This window comes from Typopeltis vanoorti, chromosome 9, assembly GCF_054136105.1.
Source record: "Typopeltis vanoorti isolate ZY-2024b chromosome 9, IOZ_Tvanoo_1.0, whole genome shotgun sequence".
Classification (NCBI taxonomy): domain Eukaryota; kingdom Metazoa; phylum Arthropoda; class Arachnida; order Uropygi; family Thelyphonidae; genus Typopeltis; species Typopeltis vanoorti.
This window is the reverse complement of record NC_143557.1, coordinates 133,929,912-133,951,230: the sequence shown is the minus strand read 5'-3', so window position 1 is coordinate 133,951,230 and position 21,319 is coordinate 133,929,912. Positions and strand designations below refer to the sequence as shown.

General features: G+C 35.9%; 1 protein-coding gene across 2 annotated transcripts in view; it reads left to right on the top strand.

Moving 5' to 3' along the window:
- LOC150103586 (ubiquitin-conjugating enzyme E2 variant 2-like) overlaps positions 1-21,319 on the top strand; it is an 84,450-nt gene that overhangs the window by 39,383 nt on the left and 23,748 nt on the right. For both annotated transcript variants that reach the window (XM_090397621.1, XM_090397622.1), the window contains exon 2: positions 4,667-4,815. In XM_090397621.1, coding sequence (XP_090253747.1) covers positions 4,667-4,815 — 149 coding nt within the window. The remainder of the gene's footprint in view (positions 1-4,666; positions 4,816-21,319) is intronic.

The following is a 21,319-nucleotide window of genomic DNA, read 5'->3' as shown; positions in this document are numbered from 1 at the left end:
CTCATTTCTGACAAGTGAATGTAAGATCTGGTTAAACCTTGCATGCAATTAATGCATACTTGTTGTGGTTTGGGAAGTTCTTCATTCCTGATTCAGACTCAAAAAACTTTAAAAAAAAAAAAAACAGTTTCCCAAACTTATGTTATGCATCATGTATTACTGTGGTTATAATTTGATCCTCTCTGAAGGGATGTCTGCTACCCTAACTTGTCATAACAACAGATATATTTGATCTTCAAAGCAGAACTGTATTAACAAATAAAAAATATCTTTCTTAAATTGTTAACAGAACTTCATATAAGAAATTTAATTTGTCCTTAGACGAACAGACTAAAGTTGCTAGTTGTGAGACTTAAAATAAGGGTGGGAAGGTTATATTTAGTTAGAGAAGACATCTGAAAATCTTAGAGAAGACAGCTATCCATTTTCAGATGTCTTCCAGATATAGTGGATGGGAATAGTTTTTGCTGATTTTCTATGTCAAGGGAAGAAAGTGTATAGGAGAGCATGTAGTATTTCATATAATAAATTTAGTTTAATCCTTTATCCAAGTGTGAGCAAACAAAGTTTGCGCCTGAAAGTATCTTCAGGACTGGGGTAAAGTGGTACATCACCAGGGCAACTCGTTGCAAAGGTGGAGCAAGCTACCAACCATCCTGTCTCAGTATCTCCTATAATGCAAAACACATCTCCTTGCGGATATGTCTAATGTTATGCATTAAGGGAAGGGCCATTACCCAGACTAGTTTCGACCTTTACTGAGGTCTCTTCAGTGGGAGCCCGGCCCAAGTTGAGATACCAGGCAGAAGCATTAGCAGGTCATCTCTACCTATAGGAGTTGCCAAAAAAAAAAAAATATAGTATTTCATATATTTATGAGTTATAGCAACTGGCTGAAGAAGCAGCATTGGTAATTCAGTTCTGTTATTGGAACAAGTAGCCTCAGTCCATTGTTCCTCCTCCATGGAAGATTGAAAATGTACTATAAGTGATACAGTATAGTACTATAGATTTAGTACCACCATCAATTACCAGATTTGGAATTTTGTTCAAGCCGATAATTAACATATGGTTTCACACTGGGAGATGAAATTCATATACCACTTAGGTATTTGCGAACATTATTGCATATAGTGTAATTTCAACCCATGATTTTTTTATGCTCTCTCCTCAACCAAATGAGCAAGCAGTTTGTAAATCTAGTTGGTGTGACTAAGTACAAAAACCCACTGCTTTTGCAGGGCCCAGCCTTAGCAGCATTGCAGAGACATGCATCATCATTGTTAAGAAGCATGAATAGAAAATAATTGGAGCTATCAGAAATTGTAAAAATTCGATGTTGTCAAAATAAATTATCTAAAACATCGACTTTTTACAGTAGGAATTCACCTAAATTTTCTTCTACAAATGTATATTTTATTTCTCTATGTAAAGCTATCTGTATAAAGATCAAAATAAGGCCAGAGGGAATTAACTCGCTCATTGTTTAAAAAGGGTTGCAGAAGTGTTGAAACCAAGAACATCACCCGAATTCGGCATGTCCTTTGAAAATTGTTTGCAAGTCCCGTTGCAGGTGACCTTCAAGGTCAATATTGAAAGGGCACGGCTCGAATCAAAAGGAAAGGCCTGTAGGCAGGGAGGAAGTAAGATTGTCGGCGAATATTCGAGAAACATTATCCAGGGTTCTAAAAACTACTAGCAAGACTCACATGGGGACGTTAGGGATCCCAAAGACTTAATCCAAGGTGCATGGACTCTGGTGTTTAAAAGGTGCGGTTCGGAGATGAGAAGGATTTCCTTTTCTTCATCCTGAGTGATCCATCCACGAGAGGTGTCAATAAGTTCCGGAGGGGAAGGCGGAGAGACCTGTCCACCGATAGCACTCCAGTTACAGCCGAAGATATCCGGAGGCGATAAGTTAAGGAGAAATCTTGCCATAAAGGTCCTGAAGTCTAGTAAGTGTGCGACCTGACCTACGCAGAAATCCTTTGTCGAGCAGTTCACGGCGCTGGAAAGCCTACCCTATATCCCGCCAGCTGCTGCGACTATTCATCGGTGCCCTGTATCGCTTTGAGGAGAATTCCAAAACATGGAAGAGGAAAGAAACCCCCTCAATCGCCGGAATAAGAAAAAAAGAACGAAAGCCACATGCAAGATAGGAAGAGACTCACGTGAGTCTGTATATTCATTAATTGTTTAGTTTACGGAGATAGTATTTAGAGTGTTAATATTTCTTGTAAATGTGCGTAAGAGCTAATGAGTGAAGCATGAACGCAGTTAATTTCCCTTGGAGAAAATATTGAGCTATTGAAATTTATTTAATTAATTATATGTACCTATGATTGAATTTTATGATAGAGTATGTTCCTGCTATCATATCATTGGAATGTTTGAAACTCAATGAGGTGGATTGTATAAATATAATTGCCTAGATTATGATTAAATGTTTGAAAGGAATGAGATTCTGAGAGATATATTTGTATACATGTATGTCGTATTTTGATTGATGCTAAATTAGGAATGTCAAGCGTGCCTAACAAATTCATGTTATGTGTATAATTTCCTGACAGTTCTAATGTAAATTATGCTTGTTGAAAGTCTAAGTAAGTGTGAAAGAATTTAATAGAAACCAAGTTGAGTGATTGGGAAAGACTAAGAATAACCTTTCATAAATGAATCTTGTGATTTCATGTGATATGTAAAATTATTAGACTAGAAATTAAGCTTATTGTTATTGTTGATAAAAATAGTTGTCCGATTCAATCTTTTGCAATGCACTGATCCTAAAAAACACTATTTGAACCTGATAGCGGAACCCCAATGATCAGTAGTGATTTAAGACAAAAAGCAAGTGATTTTTGCCATGACTGCAAACCTTGGCTAAGATAGGATATAAGTGATTATTTGATCTACTAGAGTATGAAAGCTTTCTTTTGCCTATAAGGGAATTTCGGAGGCGCAGTCTTTGATCAAATAAATATCTGGAGATCCCAGGCATGAGAAAAAAATGCTTAAGGTAGAAATAGAATAAGAAAGACAATACAAAAATATTAAGATAAAATACTATGTTAAAGGAATATTGATAGGATAAAGAAATATATGCTGATAAGAATATTGCCTAACTAAGATATAAGAGATATAATAGAAGATGTATATAATAAGATATTACAATAATATAGTAGAGTAAAAACCCCATTTACAACTGACAAGATAAGAAGATAGATATATAAGATAATAAGGAACCCCTATTACAATGGCACAGCAGGACCCCTTATTACAAAATTATTATTATTACGTGAGATCTCGAAACAGTCCAAAGACTCATCGAGGGAGGACACCTACTCTACAACTTTCCGTCTCCACCACTTAATCTACTAACTACAGTGAATCGCAACTACCATCATCATCATTACACCAATGCCATCTACTGTCCACCATCACCACTAGTAGTTTTTGTCTGTAATTTGTGTGTTCTCAATGCCAATTTGTCTGTATGCAGGATGAAAAACCAGAGTTTCCATTAGAAAAAAAAACCCTGTTACCTCCATATGAGATCAGCTAACTCACCTTCAATAGAGAAGTAATGTAAGAAATTAACATAAACTGGGAATTTTAATAATAGAAATAAAGTAAAAAACACCGACAAGTTTCGCCAACTTGGCTGTTTGGCTTCATCAGGGTGTATAAAAGTGACACAAAACAACTGAAACTGTTTGTGAAGGAATAAATCAAATACAAATGTAATTTTGCTGTTAATTACAGCACATTCCTGCTTAACAACAGTTGACATCATACACGCTCCATGCATTAGATGCACGTGTTCTTCTGAGTTTGTAAAAAAAAATATATTTGTATTCGGTTTATTCCTTCACAAATAGTTGAAGTTGTTTTGTATCAACTTTTATACACCCTGACGAAGCCAAACAGCCAAGTTGGCAAAATGTCTGTGTTTTTTTTTACTTTATTTCTATTATTAAAATTCTTCGGCCAATGTACAACCCAGTTTATGTTCATTTCTTGCATTCAATTGATGGTCGAAAGTAATATGGAATCACTAAGAGAGGTAAATGAGCTGATATTATTATTGAAATTAAGAGGACCAAAGCAAGTGAGACTTTTGAATAAGATAATTCACTGGGGAACTAACATAGAGAATGGAGAAAGTAACTTATCATATTCAACACTAAATATAATATGAAGATAAACTTTTTGAAGGAGACCCAGTTTCGGGTAGTTTTTTGGATGCATTTCAAAATGAGAAATTGGACAGTCTGGCAATTTAATTTTGTCTGTATACCCATGCAAGACTAATAGGGAAGATAAAGAGATTGTTTGAGTCATTAGATAAAGCAGCTGGAAGAAATATAATAACAAAAAGAAAAAAAAATGAAATTTTAGCTGCAGTGGGACTAACTATGCCAAAATTAACCAGGAAACCTTAAGTTGATGTTTGTAATTACCTTCAGTAAAATTTAGAATTTTCTGGTTTTTATTATTTTGATTGAAGAATTGTGATCTCTCATTATATTCCTGGAATATATTGGGTGTCATGTAGAGGTAGTAGTTTATACTGTGAACATATGGGATGTACAATATCAATATTTTTATAACAGAAGCATGGTTTTGTAAACCATAATATCGTTAATTATGCTTTCATTTATTTTAGGTGTAGTCATTCCTCGCAACTTTCGACTTTTGGAAGAATTAGAGCAGGGCCAAAAAGGAGTTGGTGATGGAACCATCAGTTGGGGTTTGGAGGATGATAGTGATATGACTTTAACTCACTGGACAGGAATGATAATTGGACCACCTAGGGTAAGCGTGTTTTTTTTTTTTTTTTTTTTTTTTTTTCCATCAAATTAAAAAACTAATATTTTGTACTATCTTAAACATTTTGGGAAGTCATAATTAATACTTCTTTCACTATTAATCTTAGTTGCTTGTACTGTCACTGTTTTCAAGACCATCCCACCATCTTTGGCTTGTTCTTCCTCTACTTCTCTTTCCCTTTTGTATCTATTCTTTATTTTATTTGCTGGCATTCTTTCTATGTGATTTTTTTCATTTTTCCATTTTTGAATCCAATCATTTATATATTGTTCTTTCTTTATATGTTATATATTACACATATATAACATATTTTTTTTCATGTTATACTAACTGTTTTTAATTAGCATCACTTTTTCTTGGTAGACTGCTCTGTTTGAACTTCAAATTATCAACTTGACTTTGTTTTGCACTTCATAAACATTCCTATGTTTATTTTATGCTAATCAAAAATATGAAAGTTTCTTGAACATAACAGTGTGGTAGAATTAAGAGAAGTAAACATAGTAGCAATAAGTTAAAAGTATACAGTCGGAAATTTCAGGAAATACATCTGAGGGAAATTAGTTCCAAATACTAACAAAAATTGAGAGATGATTGAAGGGAAGAACACTTGATTTCTTGCATTGGAATTGAACTGTGAATTGATGGTGGATAGAATTAAGATATTTTGTCTAATGCTTCAGGTTTGTGAAATTTATAATGTAAAATGTATCATGGCAAATTAGTAATTTTATAATTGGAATTGTTGTTCAAGAAGAAAATCAATTTGAGCAAACAAAAAGTATTTTTGTTTGCTCAAATTGATGATTGTTTTTTGAATGTTAAGGTAGCATGCTTATAATGCCATGAGTTTATAATAGAAGATATGTATAATAAGATATTATAATAATATAGTAGAAAGTAAAAACCCTGTTTACAACTGACAAGATAAGAAGATAGATATATAAGATAATAAGGAACCCCTATTACAATGGCACAGCAGGATCCCTTATTACAAAATTATTATTATTATAAAGTCCAGAAGTTTATTTATCAAGTTATTTCCAAAAAAAAAAAAAAAGTTATTATCTTGACTGGAGAAGTATTTTAAGAGATAAATGGGAGGGAGGGAATTCTTGCAAAAAAAAAATATATATATATATATATATACAGTAAAACCCCTTTTTACTTTCCAGGGAACTGATGGGAAAAAGTGTAAATAGCAGAATGTAAAAAACATTTAAAAAAAAGGCTAAAAGATGACTTACTGCTAGTATGTGACTCTACATACTAGATTACAAAATTTAATAACTGAAAATAAATGAATTTTCAATTACCTACATTTATCTATTTAAAAAAAATCTTTAATTGTTGATTGTTTTTGCTTTTTCTGTACTCTTATAAGTTCCACCTGCCCTCTCCACAGTGTATAAGGCATTAAATGCCCCATTGTCTCCTGGTGCACTTACAATATACTGCCTCAAAACAGAGATAGCTTTCATAGGGATGGCAGGTTCTTGATCACAGTCTTCTTCAGCCACTTTTTCCTCCTCCTCTTCACCAAGGTGGTTGGAAAGGATCTTCTACACTTGGTACCATCAACATAGTCTTGAAATGAGGAAGACTCATCCATCAATCAGTTGTTGGGCTCTGTCATATCTTCTTCCTCCTGTAGTTGTTCCTCCTCTTCCACAAACGTAACTCCTGCCTTCCGGAAACAGTTGAATATGGTTTCAGGAGTGAAATGCAACCATGCTTTGACCACATAATGCATGGCATCAAGGATTGATATGGTCATTTGTTTTGTGTCCATACAATTATCATGCATAAACACAGCTTTTTCAACAAGCATTTTTCTATATTTCCATTTAAATGCGTGGATGATGCCCATATCTAAAGGCTGAAGCTCACTTGTACAATTAGGGGGAAAGAACACTAATGTTTCTGAGCTGCAGATCTTCAGGGTGTGCAGGACATTTGTTTAGCAGTAGTAGTGTTTTGCAATGATTTGTCCCCATTTTAGCTTCCAGAGCATGCATGGTGGATGTGAAGATGCTGCTGTGCTGTTGGCATCATACTTAGTAGGCAGATTTTTCACGTTCTTGAAACAGCTTGGCTTTTTTAATTTACCAATTACCAGTGGAGGTAATTTTTCTGATCCATCAGCATTGATCATGAGCAAAACAGTTACCCTCTGCTTGCTGAGTTTTCCACCGTGACACTTCTCTCCTTTAAAACACGTTTTACTTGGCAGAATGTTATAAAAGAGCCCAGTTTCATCAATGTTGAAAATTTTTTTCGGTTCGTAGTCCTGAATAATAATAGTCTTTGGTTCATGTTTTAACTTGTTTGCAGTTTCCCCTACAACACTATTACTTTCTCCACACACTTGATTATACAGAATATTCTGACGAGTTGTGAAACGATCAATCCATCCATTTGACTCAGTAAAACCATTAATCCCCAACCTCGCAGCAAATTCAAGGGCTTTTGTTCAGAGTATAATACCATTCACTGGAATACCCGACGTGATCGCAACTACAGCCAAAAGCAATGCCATCTGGGAGAAATGTGCAGATTTCTGCAGAAACTGATTTGAACGAGAGGAAATTGATTCGAAAATCAAGTGTTGCCACCTGAGAAAAAACCGCAAATCATGGGAAATAACATCTACATCAAGTTGTTAATGGTGGGAAAACAATATATTGTAAGAATAGGCCTTAAGATGGGACCAATGGAAAATGACGTAAATTGTGGGAATGTAAAAATGGAGTTTTACTGTATATGTATAAGGAGATCAGGTTTTACTATCATTTCACTTAAGCAAGTTATCTATCAGCAGGAAATTAATCTCCTTGGTTTATTTACCTAAAGCAAATAAACCTGAAAATTAACATTTAGAAGGTGGTAAAGAATTCCAGCAAATGAAAAAGGTCCAGGAAAATATCTGCATATTTTCCTGGACGCATATATCCGCAATTATTATTATTTGTGTTATTACCAGTGTTGATAGTGTATAGAATAACTAATAAAAATCTATACGAGGTTTTAAACAAAATGTGTCTCTTGGTGTGATGTATTGACTGTTCCATTGGGACCATCTGGTGGAAGGCTGTGAAAGTATCCTCAGCGATTGTTTCACCACCTATGCATGAATCTGTACTTCTAATCATGTTTGGTTCACAAGTTGTGGCACAAACTACCACCCTAGTTTCTTGATTGTTGTAGGTTTACAAAATCTTCTGTGGTCCACAATTTACATTATTATCACCACTACTATACCACTACTGTGCTTTTTGGAGACCACTCTACACTGCACATTACTACACTATCTGTCATCTACACAACATATTCCACCATCTCTATCAATCCACATTATATAATCCTGTCTGCGCTGTCCCACGCTGTATGCTATTTTTGTCTGTCCATTATATGTTTTTAGCTACTTTTCCTTGCAAGATCAAACACTCAAGTTAGTATTATCTGTTCATTATCCTTCACAATGGAAGGATAATGAATTGGTTATTCATTATCAGAAACTAAAGAGGATTGCTCAAAAGTGCATAATATAAAGTGACTATTTCAACAGAGTTAAAAAGTTAGCAGTGATATGCAAATTGATGAATTGATCAAAGAAGAAGAATGATTTGTGGTATATTAAAACAGACAGCAGTTGAAAGCTTAGAAAGAGATGACATTGTAAAGGAGTTCTTAAACAATGGGATGAGGATATTCTATGATTATAGAAGTATTATATAAGGAGAAAGGTGACCAGCATGGTAAGGAAGGCAAAATCAGATTATGAAAAGAAAACAGCCGAGCAGGCCAAAGAAATCCCAATGGATTTTTTTGTTATGTGGCAAGTAAAAGGAAGAATAACCTTAATAAGTTCTGATTTTTTTTTTTTTTTTCTGCTTTGGTCACAAGGTGACTAAAGCAGATAGAATAGTTGAGTTGAGTGATCATTTTGCAAGGGTATATCTTCCAAGTGAGATTAATCCTGTGACATGTGATAGAGGCTTATGTGGAACAGAGGTAGATGAATTGGAGGTTCTTAGGGTATTGCAGAATCTCAGTGTTAATACAGTTGTTGATTAGATGGAATATCAGCTCGTGTTTTATGGGAATGTGCAAGTAAACTGGTAATGCCTCTGACTAGGCTCTTTAAGTCTAAAGTCTGTAGAGTTATAAGGGAGTGGAAAGAGGGCAAAATAATTCCCTTGCATTAGGGAGGTTTTAAGACTTCACGTAAATTATAGACCAATCAGTATCTCAGGAGTGGTAGGAAAAGTACTGCAAAAATTGCTCAGAAAGAGAAATCAAGAATGGGTACATAAAAATATGATACTTTGAAGGGCAACATGGCTTTGAAAGATTGGTCATGCCTTAGTAATTTACTAATTTATTATAATAGAGTGACAGCTCAGTTGGATAAAGGAAATGGCTACACAATGATTCTGCTGGATTTTGCAAAGGCATTTGACAGGATACCACTTGGAACTCTGTACGCAAATTAGAATGGGGATGGATATGACACTGATTTTGTGGATAAGGGGGTGGGGGGGTTGGCCACTGCTCTTCCATCAGAGTCCAGGCAAAAGCAGGTGACTACTGGTGTGCACAAGGTTCAGTGCTAGAACCAGTACTGTTTAATTGTATAAATGATATTGGAAATAACCTAAAAGGAAATATTCAGTTATTTGCTGATGATACAAAATTTGGTAGAGTAATAGTATGGTAGGGAACAAAGGTGATGTAGAGACCTTGCAGGATGATTTAAATAGACTGTCGGTATGCACAAATGGTAATGGGTTTCAGTTTTAATCTGGAGAAATGTAGTTATGTATGTTGGGATAAATAGGTTACAAGCTGTCTACCATGTTGATGGAATTGTACTCCAGGAAATAGATGAAGCTAGGAATTCAAGGTTGGTGTTTTTTTTTATGTTGAGCTCATACACAAGAGGTTGGTAGATCAACCAATAGTACATTAGTACCGTGTATGAGTTGGGAAAGAAGGTACTTGTTTACATTGGATTTGAATGACTGTATATTGTATTCCTTAGGGAACACATCAAGGGGAAGACTGTTTCGTAGTATAGCAGTTGCAGGGATTAAGGAGAAGAGACTTGTTCTGTGGGTTTCAAGGTGCACTGTGTAGGGATGTTGAGCAGCAGCTGCATATGTTCCAATGCGCTTAGTACTAAGTGGGGGAATTATTGATGCTATTTCGAATGAACATTTTCCATGGAAATATTTGTAGAATACACATAGTGTAGAGACTGAGTGTCTGTGCAAAAGTGGGGGGAGTAAGTTGGTAAGAGATGGGTCATTAATGAGTCTGTTTGCCCTCCTCTTTATTGAGTCAGACATTTTGAGGAAGCTTTTGAGGGCCCCACTCCATATGTGGGAGCAGTATTCGATGGTTGGGCAGATTTGTGATTTGTATGAGGTTGACAGCTGTTCAGGGGTGAAGTAACGTCTTGGGTGAAAGAGAAATCCTAGTTTTTTAGAAGCTGAGGATGCAGTGGTTGTTATGTGTTTATGCTAAGAGAGGCTTCGTGTCAGGGTAATTTCAAGAAGAGAAATCTCAGATTGTCTAGAAGCAATAGTCTAACCATGGGAATGAGGCATAGAAGTTGCAGATTCTGTCCCACTTGGCACTGTTATAATGCCAAACTACCCTTGTATGGGAGTAGCTGTGTAAGCGTTATTGCATGGGGGAGAAGATGACACTGTTTGGGGTCAGAATTGCCTAGCGGGCTCTCTACATTCACTGTGTATTTGGAAGGGTCATTGGGCAGGAAGAGGTCTAGGGTATTTGGAGAGTGGTTTCTGTTATTGAGTACTCTGGTTGGCACCTGAACTAGTTGTGTTAGGTCAGCATCTCTGCCTGCAAGATCTATACAGTTGGAGGAGGAAAGCCAGTTGGCGTTGTTGACATTAAAATCTCCTAGGAGAATGATTTTGCTGTTGGGAAAGTGGGACTGTGTGGACAGTTGGTAGAGAGTTGAAGTTTAGAGGGCCTATTGCTAACATTGCAAATAAGATTACTTTGATATTGAAGAACATAATAACAAGTAGATATAAGGAAGTTATTCCTCTTTATAAGCCCTTCATATGTTCATATCTGGAGTACTGTGTGTTCAGGTTTGTTCTCCTGGGTTTTTTGTGAATGGGGAAATGGTGGAGAGGATTCAGAGATGAGCAACCATTAATTAGGGTGGTGGTATAGGATTTCACGTGATTCAGAAATAGATGATCACATTTGAACCTACTGTAGTATAGCATTTTGGTATGGTATCAGTGAACTCTGTGTAGTGTCAGTGAAATGAGAAGGAAGGATGAACTTCAGATTCTAATAGTAGCAGAGGGCTGGTCTGTCCAAAGTAGCAAAGATGACAAGAACAGGGCATTTGATAAACACTAGGCAAGGCCAGGGGTGGTAAAGTATCTTTCATACTAAGGTTGCTCATAAGATTACAGGTATCCCTCGATTAATGCGATTAATTAATCCCTCGATGTTACAGTGTATATCAAAATCACGTTAATCAAATCTAATAATCAATGGTAAAAATTACAATTCGTTCATGATCGATTACTGTATTATAATTCGTTTTATATGGTACTCTTTTAGGAAAGATAAAAAATGAATGCAAAGTAAATGTTTAACAAATACTTCATCATTTTCATTATCAAATTCCTGACATTTACCCTCAAGGGGTGCAGGATATAATAGTACTACATGAAAAATTTACATCATTACTAACTTCCTATCTGCAATTTTCTGCCAAATCAATCTGTTACAAGTTACAACATTGTCAGATCTTATATTTATATATCCATCTTCTAAGGCACTTGTCACCATATCAATTCACCCATTCTGTTTTAGTGACCATACCACCTGAGATTAGCTCTGCTAATGCATTTATAGATGCTGACAATATCAAGTTCTTTCCTAATAACCTTGTTTTTAATATGATATTGCCATTGATGCCATCTGTTCACGCACCTAATCTTTCTCAGGACTCTCATATCTGCGGTCTTTGGTCACGTGTTCTGCTTCTGACCCAGCTCTCAGATCCATAAGTTAAAATTGGTTTGAATACTGTCTTGTATACAGCTAATTTGTTTTGACTAATTTCTCTCTTATTCCATATACATTTATTCAGTTGACTTCTTACCATACTAGCTTTGTTGATTCTGTTGTCTATTTCCATATTTAATTTACCATCGTCACTAAAAATCGTGTCTAAGTAGCTGAAATGGGCGAGGAAAGATTAGCCAAAGGGGTAATGCACTCTTTCCTCCATTTCTGAGCTACTTCAACAACCTCCAGAATATCTTGCCACCTTCTTGATATTTATTTTGTATGTTCTTACCAAAGTCTTCCCATGACTTTTGTTTAGCTAGTTTTACACAGTGTTTCGCCACAAGCTGACTTATTTGCCAGGAACTTTTGATATCCTTTCTTCTTTTCCTTCACTGCCTCTTCATCATCATCATCATCATCAAATTCCTGCCATGTATCCTCAAGGGGTGTACAGGATATGATAGTACTACATGAAAAAATTACATCATCACTAACTTCCTATCTACAATTTTCCTCCAAATCAGGCTGTTACTTGTCAAGACTCCAACATTATCAGATCTTATATTTCTATCGTCTAAGGCACTTTGTACCATATCAATCCACCTATATCTTGGTCTTCCTCTAGGTCGTTTTCCTGCCAACCTGGCAGAGAACACTTGTTTTGCTAATCTTTCCTCTCCCATTCTATTTAAGTGACCATACCACCTGAGATTAGCTCTGCTAATGCATTCCTGGATGCTGACAATGTCAAGTTCTTTCCTAATATCCTCATTTTTAATATGATATTGCCATTGATGCCATCTGTTCACACCTCTAATCTTTCTCAGGACTCTCATATCTGCGGTCTCTAGTCTTTGGTCAAGTGTTTTACTTCTGACCCAGCTCTCAGATCCATAAGTTAAAACTGGTTTGAACACTGTCTGTATACAGCTAATTTAGTGTTCCGACTAATTTCTTTCTTATTCCATATGAATTTATTCAATTGACTTCCCACCATACCAGCTTTGCTGATTCTGTTGTCTATTTCTATATTTAATTTACCATCTTCAGTAAAAATCGTGCCTAAGTAGCTGAAATGTTTTACTTGTTCCACAGGTTCTCCATTCACAACGCAGTTGACATTTTCAATGATTCTGCCTATTATCATTGTCTTTGTCTTTTTATTGCTGACCTTCATACCATATCTATTACAACAGCTATTCAATTTAGTCAGAGAATCTTTCAGACTTGTAGCGGATTTATTTAGAAGTATAACATCATCCGCATAAAACAAAGAGCTGACATTAACATCTCCAATTTTGATATCAGGTTTAATACCACATTCCTTCATAATGTGATCCATATAGATAATGAATAACAGAGGGGATAATGTACATCCTTGTCTCACACCAGATTTAACATTAAACCATCTTCCTGTACTTCCATAAATTCTAACTGCTGACTTACAACTCAAATAAAGACTAAGTATTGCTTGATATAATGCCCCATTGACACCATATAACTGAAGCGTATTGAATAGCTTCTCTCTTGGCACCTTGTCATATGCCTTTTCCAAATCGACAAAACTTAAATACAGATCTTTGTTATATTCCCATGCTTTCTCGACTATTTGTCGTAAAGTGAAGATCTGATCCTGACTGCCTCTATTTGGCCTGAATCCAGCTTGTTCTTCACCAAGCTTTTCTTCCACAATTCTTCTCAACCGTTTCTCAAGTATACTTGCATAGATCTTGCCAGGAACACTCAGTAGGGAAATACCTCTGTAATTCTCACATTCAGTTTTATTTCCCTTTTTATATATGGGTACTATGAGAGCTCTACTCCAATCATCGGGAATTCATCCCTCTGTCCAGGCTTTCTGAACTATGCAGTGCAGCCACTGTAAGACTCTTATACCACCATACTTCAGCATTTCTGGTCGAATATCATCTACTCCTGCTGCCTTTCCACATTTTAAGCCATTGATGGCATTTTCTACTCAAGTATTAATATGTACTCCTGACTGTATGCCTGTTTAGTGTTTTTTTACCACTGTGCTATCACTGCTTGTTTCATTTAGCAATTTTTCGAAGTAATTACTCCATACTTCAAGGATATCTTTTTCTCCTGTTTTCATGTCACCTTTATCATCTCTAATTCCTTTTATGCGCTCTTCCCTCCATTTCTAAGCTTCTTCAACAACCTCCAGAATATTTTGCCACCTTCTTGATATTTGTTTTCTATATTCTTGCCAAAGTCCTCCCATGACTTTTGTTTAGCTAGTTTTACACACTGTTTAGCTTTCTTACATTTGTCTCTGTATTCTGTAAGATTGAAAGCTGACTTATTTGCCAGGAACTTTTGATATGCTTTCTTCTTTTCCTTAGTTGCCTCTTTAACTTCCTGTGTCCACCAGGGAGTTCTGATTTTTTTATCCTTGCACACAACCTCACCACATGCCTCTCTGGCAGAATCAATCAATGTTTTCTTCAGAGTTTGCCACTGAATCTCCAAGGTTTGATTCCTGTTCTCAGACTCTTTCATTTTCTTTTCAATAATCTTTCTGTATTTTAGTCTACAGTTCACATCTGAGAACTGCGCAACTTTTATTCGCTTTAAAACTTTCTTACTGTTCTTCTTTTCAATATGAAATTCAATTTTATCCTGCTCAAGACTAAATAGTGATCACTTCCAATTTCAAATCCTCCATACACTCTGGTGTCCTGCACCAGGGAGAAAATATCACTATCAACAATAACATAGTCAATGAGACTTTTCTTATTCCTAGCCTCTTCTCTCCATGTGAATTTGTGCACATTTTTATGTTGGAACATGGTGTTAGTAATAACCAGTCCATGTCTTGAGCAGAAATCCAACAGATATTTGCCATTATTATTAGCTTTGCTCTTTTCTCCAAATTTTCCCAAAATATTTTTGTATGTCTCACAATCATATCCTACTCTGCTATTTAGATCCCCAACAAGGACCAACTTTTCCTTTTTCATTGTGTCAGTTGCTTTTTCTAAAGCCTGAAAAAATTCCTCCACTTCTACCTTAGTAGAACCTTCTGTGGGACCATAGGCACAAATAAGTCTCATTGTCCAGTTCCCCATTCTCATATTTGCCCACATTACTCTACTTGAGACTGACTGCTATTCAAGAAGATTAGCTTCGTATTTTGTGTTGAATACTATGGCTACTCCTTCTTTTCCTTGATTGTCATTGCCTGAATATAACATTTTGTATTTATTGCTCAGAAAGATCTCACCAGTTTTTGTCTTTTTTGTTTCAGTCACCACTATTATGTCGATCTGGTACTTATCTAATTCCTCAGCTAGCTCCATTTCTTTGCCATTCAGGCTTCTTACGTTGATAGTACCGATCTTTAACTCTGGTGATGTTGAGTTGAGGTTTGTTTTCAGATTTGTTCCAGTAGCTGACTTTTCGCTGTTCGCCCTGGTTCCCTGGCGAAATCAATGGGGACCTTGTTTGACCGGGCGACACCCCAGCCCTGCGTGAAATTTTGTCATGTTGTACCATCATTTTTTATTTTGGTTTAACCAATAAGAATACAATTTGGTCGGCTAAATCCCAAATTGCCAGCCCATCCTTGTTCGTTCAGTATCAAAGTAGATACCTAACAGGGTGCACCACGAGAAGGTGAGGATTGGACATTAGGTCAGAAGCCCTGGTCGGTTCTCCGCATTCCTTTAAAGGTTATATGGAGGTCTCCTCTCAGTTATACAGCTTTGACCCTTAAGCACCCCTTTAACTGCCTCTTTAACTTTTGAATATTGATTGTATATTTTAGTCTACAGTTCACATCTGAGAGGTGCTCAATTTTTTTTCGTTTTAAAACTTTCTTACATGTTCTGCTTTTCAATATAAAATTCAGTTTCATCCTGCTTAAGACTAAATGGTGATTATTCCAATTTCAAATCCTCTGTACACTCTAGTGTCCTGCACCAGACAGAAAACATCACTATCAACAATAATATAGTCAATGAGACTTTTCTTATTCCTTGCCTCTTCTCTCCATGTGAATTTGTGCACATTTTTATGTAGGAACATGGTGTTAGTAATAACCAGTCCATATCCTGAGCAGAAATCCAACAAGTATTTGCCATTATTATTAGCTTTGCTCTTTTCTCCAAATTTTCCCACAATATTTTTGTATGTCTGACAATCATTTCCTACTCTGCTATTTAGATCCCAACAAGGACCAACTTTTCGTTTTTCATTGTGTCAGTTGCTTTCTCTAAAGCATGAAACAATCCCTCCACTTCTACCTTAGTAGAACCTTCTGTGGGACCATAGGCACAAATAAGTCTCATCGTCCAGTTTCCCATTCTGATATTTGCCCACATCACTACTTTAAATTGCCTGCCATTCAAGAAGATTAGCCTTGTATTTAGTGTTGATTACTATGGCTACTCCTTCTTTTCCTTGGTTGTCATTGCCTGAATATAACATTTTGTATTTATTGCTAAGAAAGATCTCGCCAGTTTTTGTCTTTTTTGTTTCAGTCACCACTATTATGTCGATCTGGTACTTATCTAATTCCTCAGCTAGCTCCATTTCTTTGCCATTCAGGCTTCTTACGTTGATAGTACCGATCTTTAACTCTGGTGATGTTGAGTTGGGGTGTGTTTCAGGATTTGTTCTAGTAGCTTACTTTTCGCTGTTTGCCTTGGTTCTTCCCTGGCGAAAACAACGGATGGCTTGTTTAACCAGCGATGCTTTAGTCGGCATGAAATTCTATCATGTTCTACCATCATTTAATAGTGTGGTTTAAGCCAATAAGAATACAATTTGGTCGGCTAAACCCCAAATTGCCAGCCCATCCTCGGTCGTTCAGTATCATCCAGGTAGATACCTAACAGGATGCACTACGAGAAGGTGAGGAATGGACAGTAGGTCAGAAGCCCTGGTCGGTTCTCCACATTCCTTTAAAGGCTATGTGGAGGTCTCCTCTCAGTTATACAGCTTATACTTTTACCTACATTATTTACTGCAATTTTTTATCAAAAGTAGTTAGCAAGAGTTGTTTGAACAGTTTTAGTTTTTTGCTTATTGGCATAAATTCTACAATATCAAGCAAAATGACTCTCCCAACCTCAGCAAACAAGCAATAAAACATAAAGAAAAAAACATTGCAAATATAATACATGATGGTAATAATAAATTTAGTTTAATCCTTTATCCAAGTGTGTGCAAACAAAGTTTGCGCTGGAAAGTATCTTCAGAACTGGGGTAAAGTGGTACAACACCGTGCAATTCCTTGCAAAGGTGGAGCAAGCTACCAACAATCCTATCTCAGTATCTCCCATAATGCAAAACACATCTCCTTGCGGATATGTATAATGTTATGCATTAAGGGAAGGGCCACTACCCAGACTAGTTTTGACCTTTATTGAGGTCTCTTCAGTGGAGCCAGGCCCAAGTGGAGATACCAGGCAGAAGCATTAGCAAGGTCATCTCCTCCTATAGGAACTGCCAAACGGTGTGCCACCTTTTTATTATTAAATTAAATTACTCTGGATTTAGAGAAAGATGTTGAAATACTTTCTTTGTATTCTTGGTATTCAAGAATACCAAGAATACCAACGTTGCACACTCTGGGGCACCATCAGGACTTTTAGGAGAAAGAATAGCTTCCTGCTTCGTTCCTCATTTACTGTGTGTTGTGCTTGCATGCATGTGTCTTGTAGTTAAGTTCCTGTGATAATGGCAACGTGACGTTGCCAAAATATTGAAAGTGTATTAAAATTTATTTTAATGTATATTCTATTGTACGTTGTAATTTCCTTAAGCTATTTGGTAAGAATGTATAACCAACGTCTAAGCCTTTCCACGAGAAGAAAGAAGAAAGACTGTTATGTCAATTTCTAAGTTTTGGGAAATAATTGCTATTAATTTTTAAATTTTTTTAAATTATTTATTTTATTAGAATTACATCTCTGAACTCCATGAACCCATGGCCAGTAGTCCATGGATTAAAATCCTGCTATAGGCATTGATTCATCATGCTTTAATATTATACAACAATGAAACAGAAAATAAGATATTTATTAACTGCCTGATATTTTACTGTATTTTTAACTGGCATCTTCAGAGTGCGAATACCCATCACGATTCTCAGGAAACAGTTTGAATTGCAGCATACAAAAGATTTAAAGATAAAAATTCTCTCTTGGCACCCTTTAACTATATAAATAGAAACTTTTGCAATGGTTGTGGAGAAGGCTGTCTCCCACATTTTAGGCAGTTATGAGGTTCTGTATAAGACATTAGTTTTCTTCCATCTAATCCTGTATTGAAGAGATGTTCAAAGTGTGGTTTGTCACTCCCGACTTTCTATAGGAGTGTATGTATTTCTTGTATTCTCTGAGGTGGGTATTAACAGATCTCCTGTCTATGTTTAGCAGACTAACTTGCAGGCAGTTGTTTTGAAGGATTTTTGGTCCTGAGTTGTCTTGAAACCATTAGCTTCCAACTTCTATGCTGTGTGAAAGCCTTTCAATTAATACATATGACTACTACTGTGAATTTCACCACTGTCAGTCAACCAGGGTCTTCTTGCTTACGTCATCTGTCCATGGATTCCATGATAAAGTCAGGAAAATCTCAAATATTTGTGCCAAACATAATCAAATGCTATGTTCTAAAACTTTTGACAAGATTCAGCATGGAGGGCTGTTGCATAAGTTGGATGGTTTGAGATTGGATTATAAATTTCTTCTTTGGATAAGAGGATGGGTGAGTAACAGATATCAAGAAAGTGGTGTATGGAGAAATGTAAGTCTACAAGATTTAAGATGACCACTGGTGTACCTCTGGGATCAGTCCTTGGTCCATTGTTATTTAATCTTTACATTAATGATATTGGGAAGGATTTTACAAGTGACATCTGATAGTCTGTTTCTTGAATCATGTGACTGGCAATTTAGAGTTTAGATGACCAAATTGGATTCTTATTGGTTAAACTATAACCCAAAATTATGGAATTTCATGCCAGCTGACACATTGCTTGGTTAAACAAGGCCTCCACTGTTTTTGTCAGAGAACAGGGCAAACAGCCTGTTTGCCCTGTTCAAACCCCGGCAAACAGCGAAAAGTCAGTTACTGGAACAGGTCCCAACTCACCATCAGTAGAGATCAAGATTGGCACAATTAACATAAGATGCATCAGTGGAAAAGAAGAATTAGAACTAACAGAAGAATTGGATAAGTACTAGATCAACATAGTAGGTGTGACTGAAAAGGAAAAAAAAAGACAAAAACAAGTGAGATCTTTCTAAGTGACAAATACAAAATGTTATATTTTGGCAATAAAAATCAAGGTAAAGATGGTGTAGCCATAGTATTCAACGCTATATGTGTGGATAATCTTAAATATCAGAATGAGGAACTGGACGATGACTTATTTGTGCTTATGGTCCCACAGAAGGTTCTACTGAGGAAGAAGTGGAGGAATTTTTTTGAGGTATTAGAGAAGGCAGTTGACATGGCAAAAAAGGAAAAGTTGGTGGAGATCTAAACAGCAGAGTAGGAAATGATTGCCAGACATATAAGAATGTTTGGGAAAAAATTGGAGAAAAGAGCAAAGCTAATAATAATGGTAACTGCTAGATTTTTGCTCAGGACATGGACTAGTTATTTATAACTCTATGTTTATGTTCCAATATAAAATTGTGCACAAATTCATATGGAGAGAAGATGCAAGGAATTAGAAAAGTCTCATTGACTGTTATTGTTGATAGTGTTGTTTTCTCACTGATTTAGCGCCAAGAGTATACAGAAGATTTGAAAAAAAAGTAAGTGCTCACCATTTAGTGTTGAGCAGAATAAAATTGAACTTTGTATTGAAAAGATGGGTGTGTAAAGTCTTGAAACAAATCAAAGTTGAACAACTATCAGATGTGAACTGTAAACTTAAATACACAAACATTATTTAAGAAACTCTGAAGAAAACAAGAACCAAATCTTGGAAATACAGTAGCAAACAATAAAGAAAACTTTTTGATTGATTCAGCCAGAGAGGCATGTTGGTGAGATGATCTGCAAGAATAGAAAAATCAGAACTCCATGGTAGACTCAGGAAGTTAAAGAGGTAGTCAAGGAAAAGAGGAAAGCGTATCGAAAGTTCCTAGTAAATAAGTCAGCTTGTACTCATGAAGAATACAGGAAAAAATGTAAGAAAGCAAAGCATTATGTAAAATTAGCTAAACAAAAGAAATATCACGAAGATGGTAAAATATTCTGGAGGCTATTGAAAAAGCTCAGAAATGGAGGAAAAAGTACTGTAAAAGGAATTAGAGATGATAAAGATATTTTTGATATATGGAGTAATTACTTTGAAAGATTGCTAAATGAAACAAGAAGTGAGGAGATATGGTAGAAACATTTGTTACTTAAAGGGTTTTATACAATTGATGCAGGGGATATGTTTCAGCACTTGGCGAGAGGGGCAGAACAAGAGGTCATCCTTGTAAGTTGAGTAAAAGTGTGGTTAGTAGGGGTGTGAAGACTAGATTTTTCACTTGGAGAGGTATGAAATGAATATAATGAATTGCCAGCTTTGTCTGTTAATGGATTCAAGGTAGTAGAAAACACTCAAGAGGAATGCCATCTGAAATATATATCCGTACTTGAAGTAGAAAAGCTATCACAAACTTAAAATGTGTAAAGGCATCTGGAGTAGATGCTATTAACCAGAAGAAATGTTAAAATATGGAGGTATAAAAGTTTTACAGTGACTACACTGCATAATTCAGTAGATCTGGTCAGAGTGTTGAATTCCAGATGATTGGAGTAGAGCACTCATAGTACACATCTATAAAAAAGGAAATAAAGCTGAATGTGAAAATTACAGTGGAATTTCTCTACGGAGTGTTCCTGGTAAGATTTATGCAAGTATTCTTGAGAAACATAAGAAAACGTTTAGAGGAGAAGCTTGGAGAAGAACAATCTGGGTTCAGGCCAAACAGTTGAGAAATCATGGAAATATAACAAAGATTTGTATTTTTGTAAATTTGGAAAAGGCATATGACAGGTGCCAAGAAGAAAGCTGTTCAAAATGCTCCAGTTATATGGTATAAATGGGACATTGTATCAAGCAAGCTATAGTCTCTATTTGAGTATAAATCAGTGGTTAGAATTAAAAGAGTACAGAAAAATGGTTTGATGTTAAATCAGGTGTGAGGTAAGGGTGTACATTATCCCCAATGTTATTCACCTATGGATCACATTATAAAGAAAATGGTATTAAACCTGATATAAAAATTGGAGATGTTAATCTCGGCTCTTTACTTGATTCCACTAATATTATATTTCTAAACAAATCCAGTACAAGTCTGCAAGATTCTCTGATCAAATCGAATAAAACTGCTATAATAAATTTGGTATGAAAATCAGCATTAAAATAGGCAGAGACATT